The sequence below is a fragment of the Parasteatoda tepidariorum genome, chromosome 8 (assembly GCF_982258835.1).
Source record: "Parasteatoda tepidariorum strain Cologne lab strain chromosome 8, Ptep-v5.0, whole genome shotgun sequence".
NCBI classification, from domain to species: domain Eukaryota; kingdom Metazoa; phylum Arthropoda; class Arachnida; order Araneae; family Theridiidae; genus Parasteatoda; species Parasteatoda tepidariorum.
Window position 1 is genome coordinate 48,809,832 of NC_141762.1, and position 19,831 is coordinate 48,829,662.

General features: G+C 26.4%; 2 protein-coding genes across 4 annotated transcripts in view; one reads left to right on the plus strand and one right to left on the minus strand.

The window, feature by feature from the left end:
• Window positions 1-115: 115 nt before the first annotated feature.
• On the minus strand, window positions 116-5,712 carry LOC110282899 (uncharacterized). Its single transcript, XM_021147183.4, has 3 exons — window positions 5,392-5,712; window positions 3,198-3,280; window positions 116-393 (listed from the first exon to the last, which is right to left on the minus strand). Exons 1-3 carry the CDS (start codon window positions 5,531-5,533, stop codon window positions 238-240), a joined length of 381 nt encoding a protein of 126 aa, XP_021002842.3. The 5' UTR covers window positions 5,534-5,712; the 3' UTR covers window positions 116-237.
• Window positions 5,713-5,841: 129 nt separating this feature from the next.
• AspRS-m (aspartyl-tRNA synthetase, mitochondrial) overlaps window positions 5,842-19,831 on the plus strand; it is a 49,127-nt gene continuing 35,137 nt past the window's right edge. For 2 of the 3 annotated variants that reach the window (XM_087150262.1, XM_087150263.1), the window contains exons 1-7: window positions 5,842-6,214; window positions 10,361-10,524; window positions 13,321-13,419; window positions 15,096-15,194; window positions 16,643-16,763; window positions 16,842-16,888; window positions 19,032-19,103. In XM_087150262.1, the coding sequence (XP_087006388.1) occupies window positions 6,142-6,214; window positions 10,361-10,524; window positions 13,321-13,419; window positions 15,096-15,194; window positions 16,643-16,763; window positions 16,842-16,888; window positions 19,032-19,103 (675 nt within the window). In that variant the 5' untranslated portion in view covers window positions 5,842-6,141. The remainder of the gene's footprint in view (window positions 6,215-10,360; window positions 10,525-13,320; window positions 13,420-15,095; window positions 15,195-16,642; window positions 16,764-16,841; window positions 16,889-19,031; window positions 19,104-19,831) is intronic. The other variant, XM_087150264.1, reaches the window with a different exon arrangement.

Consider the following 19,831-nt stretch of genomic DNA (forward strand, 5'->3'; position numbering starts at 1 on the left):
TTGATGTAATTAGCACATTTTAAATGTCCAGGAATATAAATTGAGTAAAATTTAATCAACAAGAGAACGCATCAAAAACTAAAGAAACACTATGAAAAATAAAACTAATTAGCAGTTATGCAATTGCAGATAATTTATTCAAATGATAAAATAATATAACGTCATTTAGCCAAAAGGCAAATAAATTGATTAATAAATATTTACACAAGTATCTTTGATATTAATCATACAGATTCTTCATGTAGATGGAGATTGCTTTTTCAGCAATTCTTTCTGAATTTTACTCATATCTGCTATAAGACTTTCTTCTAATTTAGAAAGACTTTCTTTTTCTTTTTTTAATGTTAGGAGACGTTCTTCCAAATTATTCATCTTATCAACAAATGAAGAAATCTGAAATATAAATTACAACTATTACATAATTATTCATCTTTTCAAAAGAAGAAATCTGAAATAACATTTATGATTGCAACAGTTTATGATTGATTAGTTCATGTTAACATTTTATGATTGCAAAAGTTTTTGAAACTTCATACAAAGGGGAAAAATAAGAAAAATATAATAAATTTCATTTGGGAACAAGCACAGGAGCTATTTAAATGTTGAAATATCTATTGTAAAGCTGCATTGATCAACAATATATTTTTACGTCATGGCTTGAGATTTGCCTATATATTTTAAATCAGATGTAATTATAACATATTTTTTCATGGTATGTATTATTAATTATGTCATAGTTTAAATATAGTTTCAAAACTAATGCTAATGTTTGTTGCTTCTAATTGCTGATTTTTGTTGTCTTTCACACAGCATCATGTTTAGTTTATAAGTTACCTTTTGATGTTCATCACAGTTTTATGCATTGTGTGATGTTTATCATTAAAATCATGTCTAAATCAGTGGGTCTGAAACCTTAATTTACGTACAACAATGCCAGACTTCAGTATGCACCATGCATTTCCAGATCATAACAGGACAATATTTTCATGCTTTTGGATAAAGCATGTAGCAGCCAAAAATTATTTTGAAATTGGTGCATCCTAATTTATAACTAATAAGAACCGCAGACAAAATCTGACATACCCTCATTTTTTGAACAAAATAAATTGATTCAGAATTTACTGCTTGTAATTTAATATGTTAATTGCAATATATCAACTTTGTATACATAACTATGTGGTCCATTATGTAACATTATATTTATGAGTAAGTAAAATCTCACATATGAGACTAATGCTATAAAAAAATACAGTAAGTGGCAAAAATACATCATTCAGTTCTTCAAATAAAATTAATCCTATTTGCATAATAAAAATAAGGCAAAAATTTATAAGATGTTCTTTATCTATCAAATATGCCTCATCAAAATTTAAACTGTTACTCTATCCGAAATTTTAAAATCTTAAAAAATTCCAGACCATAACAGGTCAATATTTTCATGCTTTTGGATAAAGCATGTGGCAGCCAAAAATTATTTAGAATTAGGTGCATCCCAATTTATAACTAATAAGAACCGCAGACAAAATCTGACATACCCCATTTTTTGAACAAAATAAATTGATTCAGAATTTACTGCTTGTAATTTAATATGTTAATTGCAATATGTCAACTTTGTATACATAACTATGTGGTCTATTATGTAACATTATATTTATGGGCAAGTGAAATCTCACATATGAGACGAATGCTATAAAAAAATACAGTAAGTGGCAAAAATACATCATTCAGTTCTTCAAATAAAATTAATCCTATTTGCATAATAAAAACAAGGCAAAAATTTATAAGATGTTCTTTATCTATCAAATATGCCTTATCAAAATTTAAACTGTTACTCTATCCGAAATTTTAAAATCTTAAATTCAGTTCTGAGAGCATAAGAAAAAGCAAAAGTGCTATTTATAAAACACTTAAATTAAATGGTAAATTCCATGTTAATCTTTTCCACTTATTCTAAAAAATTACAAAAAGAAAAATTGCTTAATAGTTTTCAATCTAAATCTGGTGTTAAACACCTAAATTTGAGTTATTAAAATAAAAACTCTAGTAAAATAGAGTAGAATAGTAAATTGAGTTAGTAAAATAGTTTCTGTGTCTAACATAATGAAATAATGTGTGCCAGTCAAGCTAATTTATATATATATATATATATATATAATACAAAAAGGATAAAAGAAAAGAGATATTAACGGAAAAAATTAAGAAAAAAATAATAAGTTTAATAAGTTTTAAATATAATAAGTAAAATAACTAAGAATAATAGGTTTTCTCCTTTAAAAATCCTTATATTTTTATTCTAGTTTCCTCTAGATTTTTATCTAATATGTGTGTGTATAATATGTATATAGCAAAAATATAATAAAAAGTGCTGTAAAACTCCTCAGCATCAAACAACAAAAATACATGATTCTGAATGAAACAAGTATAGGGTTTCATTACAGCAATGTGGCGAACAGCAAAAGCTGTAAGCCATGTTGCTATCGTCTGGACCCTACAAAAGCAATAAAAACAGGAGAAGTCAAAGATAATGACAATACAAAACCAAATTTTTTATTTAAATCCGTAAGCAGCGCATAACTAAACTAAATTCAAGTCCCCGTTCACATATACCACCACATCAACAGCCATCCTTCCAGACTAATGGATTGAAGTGGTGTGTCATAAATGAATATAAGTGAGGGCTACAGTTTAGGCATTTGTGGACAGTGTATGGTAAATTTAAACTTAATTTTTAAATTGGGCTTAAAGACGATTGACAAAATTAGTTGGAAAGTTATTGTGAACAAGTTTGGCTTTAAAATTATCCACTTCCAACTTAAAGTATGTATTATGTAGTTGGAATTATGGTTATAAATTCTTTTAAATCTGATAATATATCTGCTCGAATTTACGCCGGCAGCTTTTGAGTGTGTTTGTGTGCTAATAATAGCTTCTTTGAATCTTTCTTAACATTTTCATTCAGTATATATATAGCCTGGAATAAACAACAAACATAAAGTCAACAAACATAAAATAACATTATAGTAAAATTGTTCTTATTAAAAATTAAAAAAAACAATGTTTTGGAATTCATACAAAAAAAATTGTTATTGATTATAAATAAAATATAAATATATTTTAAAATAATAATTATTTTTAAAAAATAGATTTATTTGAAAAACAGATTTATTTAATAAATGATAACATCAAAATATACATACCTTTTCATAGGCTTGATCAGGACTTTCAATTGGGTTAGATCCTTTTTGATGGTTATCATCTGATTCTTTAGTACCATTCAATCCTAAAAAAAAAGATAGATATAGCATAAAAAATTTATTATACAGCTTCAAAAATGTTTGTATCAATCTTTCCTTACAAATTCTTGAATAAGATACATATCAAAATAAAAATTGGGTCAATCAAATGATTTCTCCTAACAATATCTATCCATAAATACCAAGTTGCCTCATTACGAGAAATTTCAAATCTGTTCTAAGATAACTTCTCGCAAGTAAAGCTTTACTTTTTTTTTTAAATTTTAAACATCTCGCATTTTGATATAAGTGTGTACAAATGGCTTTACAAAATATATATATATATATATATATATGTCCTACTATAAAATTTGTGAAATCTACAAAACTTAAAAATGGGTACTTATTGGTTATAGACACCTAGTAATAATGCCAGGTTCTCGTTTACACTAGCTACCAATATAAGCTTGTATATAGGATACCAGTATATGTATATAAGTAGTTTATCAAAAATGGCTTTACTTATATAACAATATAGAAATTTTTAAATAATAATAAGATGGCCAATAATAGTATGAAATGACAAATTTAAGTAAAGCTTATTAAATCCATTATAATTCAAATATTGACGTTTTTTAACAAATTACAAAAATCATTTCATAGTATGAGTTACAGGAACCAATGTTTATAGTGACAGTAAGTCTAAAAGCCATTGCAAACACACGCTCTCCATAACCATACCAAAAAAAAATATATATATATCATCTAGGCAAAACAATATTTTTAATTCAAATTTTATTTAGGAATATAACAGTTTATTTAGGATATAATCTACAGCTGTTACATAACACTAACTTTACAATCGTCAGAATTTATATGACGTAAAAAATAGAAATGATGAAGTTTTCAAAAAACCAAAAAATTAAGAGGTGAGACAATTTTCATTACTGCAAAAAATAAAATGCTAGGCACTACAGAGACTATTTCTCAAAAAACTTATTTCACAATGTTTATATGGATGGTGTTTTCGGCGCTAGGGAACGCTGCTCGCTGTATGCCATTTATACTTCCGGGTAGCTGTTTCCGGTGTTTTTTGGCTCACAACGTGATCATTGACTTTTAAGATTCTTGCAAACGTGGTATTTGAATACTTATTACAAAACTTAATCTTGCTCCTCGAAATATATGCTAACACTAACGTGGGATGGTGCACAGCTTGCAACACGAACAAACAGTAATAAACAAATGGAAAGAGGCCAAATCAAGACTGCCAAAAAAGCGAGTTATTCAAAATCTAGCAACCATGTCAGCTTTTTTAATAATATAATATCTCTAAACAACTAAAACAAATTTTCACTTCAAACTCACCAGAATTACATAATAAGATTAATGTCGTATGAAATACTGCAGATTTGAGCTCAGAAATTATCTAATTTACTTCTTTCAGTTAAAACAAAATTATCCGCTTGAAAATATCGTCTCGCAGAATAACATGTAGTAAGCAGCTGCAAACTTTCTAGCCGGAACTAGAGCAGGCATACAGCACGAGATTGTTATAGTTTACATTTCTACTGAAAACACCATCCACACTATATATATATATATAGATAGATAGATAACTTCTTTTACTAATCTGAAGTTTTATCTGTTCTGTTTACATTTTTAATGAAAATAAAAAGACAATGCAATAAATCAAATAAAAAACACACAAAGTAACAAACAGGTACTAGGCAATAAAGGTATCCACATAATGATTGGGGGACAAATTTGATAAGGACAAGGACAGCACTTTTGGAATTAGGAGGGCACAGTTACAGTAGTTGCAGAATTGTGTCATTAGTTGCTATATTAATTGCCAAGTCCAGACTGTGGTCTGCGAAAAGGTTTAAAAAAATTACAATTGGGGATCAACTCAAAACGTAGAGCTCCTAGCCATACCAAAGCAAACCTGTGCATTTTTTTTTATACTTCTGCAAGTTTAAAATCCATTTGGCGTGACAGATCTCGATGCGAAAGTATACCCGATTTTGCCACTAATTTGAGAAAGAACTAGTTCAAATTTTTTGAATCACTATGATGTAAAAAAAAAAAATAGCAAAAGTTGCTGATTTGAAGAAATGAATCACCAATTTTAAGAGAGTTTAGCAAACTATTATACCCTCATTATCATCAGTAAAGTTAGTTTCTGTTTCGATTTTGAACAGAACATCATCTAGATTTGCGGAAGATAAATCTTCTAAAATTTCCTCTTTCGAAGGGATTGAAGGTCTTGTAGGAAGGTTTGCTTTCCTTTGAAACATCCTTTCTTCGGAAAAAATTCCCCAAAAGTTATTTAAGAAATGACTTAACAATATCTAAAAAAAACTTTAATAGAAACTTTTCTTTAGATTCCTTAGAAATCTGTCATTAGTTTCTATTTATTTACTCTTTTTCTCTACAGGCGCTACTTTTCTCTTTTTCTCTATTTTAAACGCTTTTGTCTACCTATTTCTTCTATAAAATATCCCGAGTAGATGCCATAAATTACTTATAAGCAGTTACTTTTCTTTAATTAAACTGCAACCGTGATTATAGAACCGTAAAATTTAGTAAACACATCGTAAAATACAGAGCTATAAGCGAAAGCAGAGAGCTCGTAGCACTTTACAATACTCAGTGCAATACTCAATAAACAACACATTGCAATATCTTTCTTGATATAAAGTGTTTCGAGGTTCATCTAAACTAAGTTTTGCTTCAATAAAAATGTTTCTTCCTTATTAATGTTTTTAAATGTATTAAAAGATTAAAATCATTTATTGCTCCAAGTACATTAAATAAATGTTACTCTGTTTTTTAAAACATTTTTCGTGCAATTTTAATTGAATGAAACTTTAAACTGTACGCTTTAAATTAGTTTATAATCATTATGCTTAAATATTTTCTTCGCTTTTGTATTTGCCACAAGTCTCAGGTACTGATACCTAGACGGTTATGTTCAAGTAAGATTTGATTATTTAACTAACAAAAGTGTTTTATTATTATCAGAAAATTAAAAATTTTAAACTTGTGTTTATTTATTTCAAATATATTAAAAATTGGCTTATAAAACGTTATATTTGTTTCCTTTTGCTTAATAATTATTTTTCCATTACAATAACCATTTATAAAAGAACAGAAAAAATTTGATGTTAATAATTTTATTTCTGATTTGCTTGTTTATAAAATTTTTTGGCTTATTTCAAACCTAAGCACTTGAATAATAGGTTTTGTATTTGTGAGTTGATCATTTGAGTATTGTTGGATCTTCATAAAATTTTTTGGTAATTGTATTGGATACATCAGTGCATAGATTTAGTCTTATCAATCTATACAACAGAATATATCTATACAACAGTGTAGTGTTATCAATCTCTACTTATTTATAACAAACAATGGGTGGAAAAGTTTATGTTCATTTTTGTCTTTACTTACAACTGCTTTATTTTACTTTATTAAAGAAATAGTTTACTGAAACTTTTTTTTTGGATACAGTATTTACAAGCTGCTCTAAAATGTAGTTATTACTTAAATACTTTTAGGAAACAAATTTTATCGGAGGATTCAATTTTTACCTCTGTCCAAAATTAAAAAAAGAAAAAAAAAACTCTAAAAAAAATGGTTTAAAATAATAAAGGAGCCAATTTATTTTTGAGAATTTTTTCTTTCGCCTTTAAATATTAATGTATTTCTTTACAGCAAAAATTTATTTCTGGAAAGTTTATTGCTAGCAAATTATGAAATATTTTTGATTTTGTTAAGTCGACTTAAATGAAAAAAAATAAATAAGATTTGTGCCACTCAGATTCTAGAAACTAGATGCATTTATACCCTAATTATTTACTTACTAATGTTAAAAGTAGTTCCAAGGATGTGTATTCTACTATTCACCTGGAATGCAGAATATGACTGATCAGTCGAAGAAGGATCAGGGGAAAATCAGGCAGCTCTTGGGAAATTTTTAGTCAAGGAAAAAAAATTGCTTCCGAATTTTTAATTTCTTATGCTATATCAGGGGTTCTCAACTTACATGAGACCCAGGGCCGCAATTAAAAACACCAGTCGAATGACGGGCCGCAACTTTATCAAAATTTTATCTAGGACTCTTTTTATGTTTAAAGGAACATTAAATATTACTGTCAGATTTTTATCAACTTGTACAAAACAAAAGTATTGAATTACAAATTAAAATAAGAAGTAGATTTTTACCTGAGAAATTAATTTTTTGCACCGTTGGTATGTTAAATTTCACAAAAACGAAGAAATTAGGTTTTTTTAATAAAGAAAAATACTTAGATTAGTATATAGATTTTTTACAAAAATTGTCTGCAAAAAATAACAACTAATATATTTTAGTTCACAGGACACAAAAAAAGGCTTGGAGAGCCAGATGTGGCCCGCGGGCCGCTTGGTGTGGCCACTTGGTAATCACTGTGCTATATCAACTAACTGTCAAAAAAGAAAAGTAATTAATTCGAATTTCTTCTGAATCAAAAAAAAAAATTTAAAAAAAAATGCAGTGGAACCCTGATGTTACATTTTCCTTTGAACTAGCATTAAGAAACCCACGAAGTTTGATAATGTAAAATGTGGGTAAAAGCATATTCTTAAGGATTAGTATATTCCTAAAAATAAGGGTAAGTATATTCTTAAAAAACTAACACATAGAAGATGAACTACTAGAAAAATGTGTAATCTTAACATGTTTTTTTGTTTTTAGCTATAATTTCATCAATATCGCTTTCAATACTTACTATTGTTTGCTTTATGGTTTACATTAGCAAATGTTTCTGAGTTCTTGGGCTTTGGTTTTTGGATATACTTTTTTGCTCATCTTCGTTTTTATCACTATCATCATGAGTAGGCATTGAATCAGATATTGAAAGAATTGAAAGTAATGTGATGTGTGAGTGTTGCATTTGCTATATCCGTCATCAACTTCAGAAGATCTTCACTCGTTCAATTTTATTCCAAAAAGCCAATGTTCCTGTTGGTAACTGAGGAGCAATTACTGAGAAGCTTTATTTAATCCATTTATAAAGCATTTGAGTCAACACTGAAATGCTATGGAAATCAAAGTCAGAGCTTTCAGAATCCCAAATTTTACAATTTAATCTCCTATACTTTCTTTCCCTTCTCTCAGGCAAAATAGAATGCTAGAAAAGCTACAAAAAGCTAATAAACAAATCTCTCTTTTCTTAGAACAGAAGTGAAGAAGAAAACACAGAAAAAGTTTGTGCGAGCTTTACAGGAAAAAAAATATTTTCATCTGTTGGAACAGGGATGGGCAAACTACGGCCCGCGGGCCAACTGTGGCCCTCTGGAAGATTTTATCCGGCCCGCGGAGGGAATTTTTATTTGCGATCAGTGGCAAATATAAACAATATACATCCATTTTCTTGTCGACTATGTTTAAAATTATTTCTGTTTTTCCTTTTTCAACAAATTACTGATGAAGTTTTTGCTTTCTCTATTTTTGTTCTACAAAACATAAATTGATGGAAATAGTTAGCTCAGATAGCTTCAATTGGTAAAATGTTGAAAGCAGAAGTTCTTTATAGAATAGCCGTAGATTGGCTCCAAATAGCGCTTGTCTCTCTCGAGGAGCTGACTTATGGAATCTAATATAGGTAAATTGCACTTCACATTTGGCAGACTGCGCATTTTACGCTCCAAAGAGCGGACAATCTAACAATCATCTGAAGCAGTCGTTTCTAAATATTCCAAAGTTTTACAAATCGTTACCAAAAGCTACTTTCCAAAATTTAATATTTCATGCTCAGAAACTCAGTGCATGTTTGCTTAATCTTATATATGTGAGCAAGAGTGTTCAACTATCAACCTTAGAAAAAATCATTTCAGAAGTAGACTAACAGCAAAACATTTAGCCTTGTTCCTTAAAATAAGCACATCTCTCTTCCAACCTTAATGTAAGGAACTTTTAAAAATGAAATCGCAATTTCCTTCATCTCACTAAATATTTAAATTAAAACTTGTATATCACCTTTTTTTCTTAAATTTTAAAGTTTTTACTTGGCCCACCAAAATTTTTTTTCTTGATTTTTGGCCCCTCGACCAAAAAAGTTTGCCCATCCCTGTGTTAGAAGAATGCATAAATCAGGATTTCCTTATAAAGGATAACATAAAATCTGAGATATTTTAACATTATCAGTACTGGCAATTTTCACAAACCAGTCGAAAATAACTTAAGAATCGGGATAATGTAGAAATGACAACGTGACTGTATTATTTTATTTCAGAGTTAAATTGAAGCATGTAATTTTTCGTCAATTTTATGAATCAGATTAAATTCAATATGTCACCTTTTAAGCATTATTATTTAAAATAAAAAAGTTAGAAATAGTTGAAGTAAACTATAATTTTTTTAATTTGATTTCAAAGGAGTCTAAGTGAATTCTTTGATCCCCTTGTGAACACCTTTGAAAATTCCCAGAACATAATCCATTATGGATGTTTTAGTAACTAGCTAATAAATTTATTTTTTGTGGAAACATTTTAAAATTCAAATAAAAATTTGAATTTGATAGGAAATTTATGTAGCTTCTTATGAAGATTATATGTCAAAACTTAATTACCTTATTAAAAACTAAATATTCATTCATAGAAAACGAAATAATAGCTGGGGAAGAAAAAATGTAGCTGAAAGGATATTAAAAAGAACTGAAATTTATCTTATTTGCCTTTTTGCTTATATATTTTCTTACTGAAATCTTTCTATTTTTCGTAATGCTTTTGTAGCATAAATAAATTCACTTCTAAAAATATTTTTTGCCACAGTTTAAATGGAATTTCAGAATAATATGGCTGAAAAATTACTTAGTGCCTTAAAGGTAACTGAAAGTTTTTATTTTGTATTTTATGTATTTTGAATGCAAAGAAATTATAGATATGTAAAAAAAAGATTTAGAAAGAAAATTGAATACTTTGAAATGTGTATATTTTAAATAAAAAATTTCAGTATTATCTGTGTTTTCTGATTTTTTTTTAATCACTTTTCATGGCCACAAGCCTGTATAATGAAGAATATATATTGTAAATATTAAAATTTAAATACATATTTATTTATATACTTATTTTTTCGTTTCTAGTTGTAAATAAATGGACCACTAGATCACATACTTGTGGAGAGCTGAATTCAAATCATGTAGGTCAAGAAGTTACAATATGCGGAAGAAAAACCTTTCATAGGTGTGACAAATTTGTCATTTTACGAGATAAATACGGAGATACTCAAGTAATATGTCAAGAAAAAGTTAGTATACTTTTTTTTAAATTTCTTGCACTGATATTATTTAACTTATTTATTTATTTCATCCTATTTTTGTATATTAGAAATTATTTGTGACTAACGAAAATAAAAAGACATAATGTAAATAATAAAATCAAAAATATAATTAAAGTATTAAATTAATATAGATATTTCTATGTTGGTGTGTAATATTCTTAAAAGTATTAAAAATATTTTTTTTAGTATAATATTAATTTTTTCATAAATGTTACCATAAAATTTAAAACTCAGTTTTTTCTTGTCTTAAAATTGAGTAATTGAAAATTTACAAGCACTTTTGTGTTGGCATAAAAATTTAGTATTTACCGAATTATTGACTGATTCAGTTTTAGTAACTGTTGCAGCAACAGTAAATCGTCGTATCATTATTGCTGTTATCAAGTAACCTGATTTGTTGAAGAATGAATCACAGAAAGAAATTCCTCATTCTTGTTTATTTCAGACTCTGAATCATTTCATTATTAATTCCTTTTTTTTTCTCTCATTTTTCTAAGATTTTTGGTAATTGATGATTTGATGTTTAGACCAGCAGGTGCCATTTTTTTTGGGTTACAAAACCCTAAATAATTAACATTCTTTTGGCAAAACCCCAAATTAAATAAAGTTCATTAGAAATTGTAAACCTATCCAACGAAACATTACTAATCAGTTTGAAAACATTAATGTTAATTTTTTCATCATTTTATCAATAATAGTCTTAGAATTAAATTTCTTGTTAGACAATTGAATTCACAGGTCTGAAGCGGTATGTAGTCAAGTTCTGAATTTGTTCTTAGTGTATGCATAAGCTGAAAATGAATTTAATTAAAAAGCTGTTTTTATTGAAATGAAGATTATGAACATTGAAAGAACTGTCATAAATGTGTAGAAATGTTGAGAGCAAACTTTTTTTAGTGAATTTTATTATTCTCTTTAAATTGATAAGTTTGATGAAAAATCATTTATAAATGCTAATCATTTAAGTAATTTATTCAATACATTGTTGTTAGAAAAAAATATGTTTTAAAAAAATCACTGTTTCTTTCACTGACATTCCGCTTGAATAATTTCATAAAAATTACTAAAATATTCATTTAAATAATGGATTGTTTTGTTTGATGAATGAAAAAAATATTTTAACTCTCAAAATCCTTGTAACCCTTCCTCAGAACCTTAGGGTTCCATGAAGCACCTTTTAGGAATTGTTGGTCTAGCTAGACAATACTTAAATATTATTTTGTAAAAAATATATTTCATTATAATTATGTTATATATATATATATTGCAATTGAATATTTCACAATAAAAATTACAATTTAATTCCTACATTTGCATCTTGACTTATAATCTTCTACAACTGCCTTGTGAGTTCTCAAAAATTAAGCAAAGAAAATGTTCTGAGATTCTTCCGTTCATTGAAATTCATTTAAGTAGTGAGGCAGCTCTCAAGTTAAGAAACTTGATTTACAATTTAAGAGGGTTTTGTACTCAACAAAAAATTTTCGCATTTGTTGTCAAAATATTATAAATTCCATTTTATGTGCACAATTCAAACATAGGATACTTGCTAAAGTGTTTCTAATATTTTTTAATAAGCATGTACTCCAAAAAAAAAAAGAAAAACATTACAATGTTAAAAATTCAATTTTCAGAATCATATTGAAACAAAAAAGATATTCCATAACTGATTCTTTCTTGCCCCTAAACTTCTTTAGTTAACAGTTTGTTGAAGAAAGTCCCCATTTGAAATCATTGGACAGAATTAAGACAAAACAATGGAAGATTGAATGTCTTGATTGCGTACCAGATTGTTCGTGACTAAATATAGTAACCTCATTTTAGGCCGACTGGTTGAGCCCAATCTAAAGATTTGTCTCCCTTGAAAGAAGAACTTAAAATTAAAATTTGAAGTATATTTTATGAACCTTTTCTTTTTTTATTGTATACTGGTTGTTAGGATATTACAAATTTGAATAAATTATGATTTTTCATTACGGATTTTTGATATCTTGGTGTACAAGTTGACCCCCATGTATGTTGAAGTATGATTCGATCCCCAATTTTTGATCATGAGATTGCAAACTGCTGGTTTGTCAAATGTATGAGTCGACTGTTGTCGGTAACTTAATTATTATTCCTAAGACATCATGTGGCAAAAGATGCTAGACACATGGCAAATTGTAGATTCAAATCTGATTGTAAAATATTTTTAAAAATGTAGAATTTCAAATTCCTCAGAGGGGGTGAAGACTATTTTTTATGCGACTCTGATGAAGTAGAATCTTTACAGAGTGAGATCCATATGACAACACTGCTAATATTAATAAATTCAATAATATGTTCTGGAATCTGTAAATTTGTAGCTTATGGTATAATGTGTTTTATTTTTTTAAAAACTTTTGAACAAATTATCTAAACTTTTCTTATTCTTAATAACCCAATTTAAAGTATTGTTTCTAAAAAAAACATTTGTATGTAAAGAAAATTTAATCAGCGAAAATACAAAATTGTTTATAACACATTAAAAATAGTTTTTGAAAGTGGTAATTTATAAAGATAAATTGACACAGATTTATTCATATCTATCTCATTGGTATTTCACAATTAATAAATGTTCAATTTTATTACTGATGTATAAGTCAACTGCCTACTTTTCTAGAAACTTTGGGGGTGGGGTTTAAAAAGTTGACTTATACACTGGTATGTATGGAATATGGATTTGTTTTATGGTATTAGTCCTTGATTTTCCTTGTTTTAATAATGTTATTCATATTTTTTTAGGAAAATCTAACTAAGAAATATTTAAATTCATTGCCTTTAGAATCATTTATTGAAGTGAAGGGGACTGTTCTCAAAAGACCTTTGAATAACATCAATAAAGTGAGGATTTTTTTAAAAATTTAAAAACAAATCGTACAGTACAGAACCCGTTATCCGGAAATCAAAAAACCGGAACAAAATTCGATAAATTTTCTCGCCATTTTTAAAAAAAAAATTTTTTTCCTCGTAAGATTTTACGATTTTTCTTTCATTTTTTAAAGATGTTTACCTTACCATCATTTTGGAAATAATCATTAGTGTATTACTTCATCGTTTTTTCTTATTTTTAAGATTATTTCCCAATTTTTTATTTTTTTAGTTGGGTTTAACAATAAAAAAAACGGCTTTTTGCAGCGAGTCAGAAAACCGGAAAAATCAGTTATCCGGAATAGCGATGGTCCCGAACGTTCCGGATAATCGGTTTTCTACTGTATTATATTTTACTTAAAAATGTATAATGTTTGTTTTCATAGTCTACTCTAAAAAATTCGAATCAAAATTTTTTTTCGTTGGTGTTTTTCCCCTTTTTTCTTTCTATTTTTCTTCTTTTTCAACCTTATTATTTTTTATATTTTTACAAAGTTATTTGCATTTTTGCTTTTTCCTACTGAATATCACAATTATTGGTATATAAATTCTTTATTGAATAAGATGAAATGTGTTTGAAAAATAGGTCTGTTGCAGGCTTTTTACTTTTCTCTAACAGGCTTTTTAGTTTTTTAAGTTATATTTCGTAGGTTTTAAATTGAAGGCCATCTCCAACAGATCCATTTTTTTAAAGCACTGATAAACAGGAGAGATATAGAGATTATATCATAGTAGACGAGCTTACTGGAAGAAGGTGAAAACTAACGGTGTAATGATTTTATTGTCATCAACTTTAGAAAATGTAACTTGAGATACCTTTAAACTTTGAAAATCTAATGCTTAAAACCACCTTTTTCTAAGTCATTTGTTAAAAAAAAAATTAATAAGCAAAATTAAGTGTGTATGTGTATGTCACCCATGTGCTAGATAATATAGATCAAGAAAATCAGAGAGGAAAATGACAGTTAATTTTAGTGAAAGTCGCTGGGTTTTTTTAAAAAAAATTTAGAATTTTGTTTAAAGTTAAAACTAAATATATCTTTTTGTGCTGGGTGATGTGAACCACTTTTATTATTACATTCATAACTTATTCAAAGTTTTAAAATGACTTAATGCGCAAGCTTTTATGTTATGTTTAATTACTATTAGAAATCCTGTTTCCCAGATATTAGTCAAAGAATATAAATCCAAATCAAGGATTTTTTTATTAAATGCTACTACACTAGTTAATTCCTGTACAATTATGAATTTTTAGCAAAGCCTGAAGTAATTTTTGTATCATAACATTTAAAAATTTATCTTTCAATTCTTAAAACTACTACATTTTTAATATAAAAAGTATTTTTTCTTCTTTTAAGTTTACACTTCAGTATTAATTCTTATTATGTAATGTAAACCTTCAAATATTAACTAGTTTTCTTTCAATAAATCAATTAGAAATTAGGGAATTATATAATAACCAGAAATCTTTTCTTATATACTGCAATATCTTCATCTCTAGAAAATTCTGTGTGCAAGACAATTAGACAATTATTAATTAGACAATAATTAAGACAATTAGAAATTTTATATTTTTACAAACTGAGGTAATAAAATTATTTTATATTTAATATTATAAGTTATTTATTTTTAAATTTCTTCCGAAACAGAAAATGCCAACTGGGGAAATTGAAGTAGTAGCCTCTGAAATTAAAGTTTTAAATGAAGCCTCACCTAGTACTCCTTTTACTTCAAAAGATCAGGAAAAGGTTTATCATTTTAACTTATTTTTACTTTAAATTTTTAGAATTTTTGATTAGTAATGCTATATATTTTTTTATTTTTTGCCTTACATCAACAAGTACAGGCACATTAACAAATTAACTATCTCACTTTTCAGCAACTTTAGACTTTGTGAATTTAAGGTAAAAACTTTGTTCTGAAAAGAGGTGAATTATTAATATTTTTAAGTTGCGTTCAAAAGGTAATATTGTAATTTTTGATTACACTGGTGTTCAAGAAATCAAACCTAGATTTAAATTTTTAATCGCTAGCAAGCATTTTTTTCCTCTTGTTTGAAACAAAAATAAGTTGCAAAATTTAATCTCTCTTTGCATCAAGGGATCAATTCTTTTTTTATCATACCAGTAAAACTCAAAGGCAAATTGAAACAGAGACTCCTTATTTCTATCTTTGTGTAGGAATGAAGGGGTGTTATAAATATTTTCAATAGGCACAAAAAAGAAAAGAAAAATGCAGAACACCATATCTAGTTAATATTTTGATTATATTTTAACTTTTAATATTTTTTTAAAATTTCAATAAATTTTCAGAATTTAAAAGTGGAAATATTTATAAAAATATTGTTATACATTTAAAGTATGTGTATAAAATTTGAATAAAATAATTCTCCTTTATATTAAATTTAGATAAAATATGTTTTTTTTTCCTTTTCAAAATCCATGTAACCTCTTAAATGATCATCCATGTAACCTTGATGTGATTTTAAGATAGGACTCATTTTTTTTTAATAAGTTTTTTTCTTATAGTTAATTAAAATTGTTAACAAAAATTTTAGTACTACTCTTAATCATCTTATCCATATTGGGAATGTATAGCTCTTAATGTATAGCTTTGAAATAACCTCGCAATACCAACACTCCTGAATTTATTTTTAAAAAATTTTGTTGTGGAAGTTAATTTTTTTTTTATACTGAGACTAGTTATTATTTGCTTTTCTTAAATGAAAAAATACTTCTTTATGAACTCAAAATTTTATTTTAGTAGCATTAAGATTGCCACAATGATTAGATCATGTGCTGTGATGATATAACCAAGCTATGTAAATTATGTTATGCAGGCTAATGTAAAAAGAAATTTTAATTATTCATTTAATAATATTTATTACTCTGTTTATGTATTTAAAAAATTTTATTTTGGTACAATTTTCAGAAAATCACAAAAACTCGACCTTGTTTATGCACAGTTGCTTAAACAGAACAGTGGCTGAAAGAAACCATTTTGAAATTAGTCTTAGATTCTCAAAACTATAATTAGATTTTTCACAAAAACCAAAATTTTTACAAATCTATATAGACCTCTGCCTTTAGACATTATAACTTTTAAATTTTAATTTAGTTTCATAATTATCTTTTTTATGTTTTTAGAAAACGTGTGTTTATTATGTTTTATATGTTTAATTATGCTATATTTTTAGATGACTGATAGTATGAAATATAAATATCGTTGTTTGTATTTGCGCAATCCTCGTATGCAAGACAATTTGAAAATACGCTCTCAAGTCATCATGAAAATACGACAATTCCTACATGATCAGAGTATTTCTGTTACTTACTTTATTATATGACATTAAAATTTCTATTCTTTTTTTTTAAATATTTCTATATTTTTAATAGAATTTGTGGAAGTTGAGACTCCTACTCTTTTTAAGCGGACCCCAGGTGTGAGTATATTTAAGAATGCTTTATCACTTTTATTTTAAAAATGTGAAATTTCTTAAAAACTACTGTTTCGACATTCATTAATTTTACTCAAATTATGTTCTATTACTTTTGTAATTTTCATTATTATTTCTGGGAAATAGTAAGTGCAAATGAAAGTAATCTTCAAAAATATGATTTTTATAGTTTGTATTTTGAAAAATGTCTATTATCTGACAATTCTATTGTCACTTAAATTACAATTATATTCATTCAGATGGGTCCATAACGGACCTAATTGATTTTGTAGTAAAATTTTTTCTTAATTTTTTTCATAATTTAAAAATCTCAAAATTTATTAAAATATAAAATAAAAATTAATCAACTGATCTACTCTTTGTAATTCTAATTATTACTTTTCCTACTCATTTTTATTTTATTTATTTAATTTTTGATTGATTTACTAATTCTCAACTTTTACTTTTGCTCAAAAGGTAAAAGCTGCAACCTGAATTTCATTAGCATTTTCATGTCTGGAACAAGTTTTCCCAAACTTAAAATTTTTTTTTCTGAATTTCTTACGACGGTTTCTTAATTTTAAATCAAGTAATAAATTATTAAACAAAAACATATATTTGCTGTTTATTTCATCGCGTGTTTATTTATTTATTTGAAAGAAAAATAGGTAATTCGATATAAATTAGAGATGATAAAGTAATTTATGAAAGTTATTTTTTAATATCGATGATTTATTTCTATGGATTTAAGAAAGATTTAGGAGGATTTATTTGGACATTTTTGCGAAGAGTTTAATCTTTATAGTGCAATTTTAAATTTTGGTCTGGATGATTTCAATGGAATAGGAACTTAAAGTTGAATTCATACTCTTGAAAATAATTGTTTCCAGTTTTAGAACAGAGTTAAAAAATTCATTTATTGAACTGAAAAAATACATTTAAAAATTTACCTGTGCAACAGTTGAAAAACTTTAAAATTATGAAGGCCTGGAATTTTTTGCTCTAGTTTAAATACAATATTTTGTATATCAATTTTTAAATTCTGAAGCAAATCTGTCAAATAACTCTGAAGTTATTTTTTGTGCAATAAATTAAAACTATTCAAATTTAGTGAGTAAATAGTAGATTCTTTTTCATTTTGTAAAATATGTAGTTTCTTGTTTTTTTTCTTCTTTTTTTTTACATAAATTTAATTATCTTGAACTTTATAACTTCAACTGTACGGTACAAATGTTTTTTGCTATTAAATAAGGTTTTGGAAATTAAGTTTTTATTCAATGTATAAATTTCCAAAATGATTAATTTTTATTGTCGAATTCTGCAAAAATGTACTATTAAATGAAATATGATAAATAAATTGCTTCTTTTGTACTGAATAATTTTTAAAGCATATTTTTTTCCAATAATTATTATGATTATGAAGAAAGTTATCTGCAAATTTTGAGAATGTTCATAATTGATAAAAAGAGAAAGCAAATACAATTTTTTAATATTGCAATAGAAATTTTTTCAAATAATAATGAAATATATATAAAAGCATTTTTTTTCCCTTATGAAAAAAAAAAGCTAACTGCAAACCAATCTCTAGAGTTAGTTTGTAGAGGCTTTCTTCAATCGATTGGAAGCCTTTTCCTTGCTTCATGTTTTAATTTTTGAAGATTCAATTTGAAATTTTCTGAATTTTTTTTTAAAGTTTTGTGAAAACTTTAGTTATTATATATAAAACACCTAAAGTTGCAACAAAAACTTATTATCATTTTAAACTGTTTAATCATTAGCTTTTATTGTCTACCAGATAAAGCACAGAATTTAAAATAACAAGAATTTAGTATGTGAGAAGAAAAAAAAATTTATGGACAGTTCATATAGAAATATATTGGGATGATTTAATATTTCAAATTTTTTTTTTAATGAGTGTTAACATTGTTTGTTTCAGTAAATAACATTATTTCTAATTATAAAAGCCTGTTTTTTTTATCAAATTAAAAATGAGAAATATTGCATTAACGCAATCAAATTAGCTAACATACCATTCCACTCTAATATTAATGTTAGTGTGGGTATGAGTGTTATTGTTTGAGTAGAATACATTAGCTAAGGTAGTAACTTTAACCTGTGCATTAAAAGATTTTTTAAATTATTTTTCTAGGGTGCAAAAGAGTTTGTAGTTCCAACAAAATTTCCTGGAGAGTTCTATTCCTTGCCGCAAAGTCCTCAGCAAGTAATCATTTAGGATTATTATATATATAATTGTATAATTATGTGTCAAATCAAATTGTGCTCTTCAACTTTTATTTCTGTAAGGTTAACTTAATTTTAATGAACTGCCTTTAATTTAAAAATATTTCTTTTTAAACAAGAAAGCTTATCCAAAGGATTCTTAACCTGTAGTCCTGATCTATAAAAAGAACTAATGAATTATTCTCTAAATATGTTGAAGTGATTTATAAAAACCTTGTAATAGCTATATTTTTATAGCTTATTTCCTGTAAATGTTCTGATAAGATGTTTTTGTGATTTAAATGCCATCATTTTTTACGGTCTGTTTTCATTACTGAATAAATAAATAAATGTGTATTGACAAAGAAATCTTGGAAAGAATTTTTTTTAACTCTATTCTTCTTTTTATCATTATTATATTATTATACTTTCTATTCATTATTATACGTTTTTACCCTTTTACTTGTCATTATTACATATTTCTAATCCTTCCTGACATGAAATATTAAAAGCAACGATACCAACTGAAATGTTTGTTATTATGTTGTCAAAAATTTAAAAAAAGCTTATTTTAGAAATCATGGTCTAGGTCTTTCTGAAAGGTACCTATTTTGTGAAAATGTAGACATAATTTGTGAAAAATTTAAAAATTATATTAAAAAATCAACGCAAAATATGGTAAAAATATGGATTTATCGTTTCTTAAGGGACACAAAAGTAGAATTTTAA

What these genes read in the sequence shown, in the direction of transcription:
- LOC110282899 (XM_021147183.4), bottom strand. Translation starts at nt 5,533, where the DNA reads ATGTTTCAAAGGAAAGCAAACCTTCCTACAAGACCTTCAATCCCTTCG. An exon ending in CTTTACTGATGATAATGAGG is followed by an intron (nt 3,281 to 5,391) that starts GTATAATAGTTT and finishes CTTTTTTTTTAG; the next exon opens with GATTGAATGGTACTAAAGAA. An exon ending in CTGATCAAGCCTATGAAAAG is followed by an intron (nt 394 to 3,197) that starts GTATGTATATTT and finishes TTTATATTTCAG; the next exon opens with ATTTCTTCATTTGTTGATAA.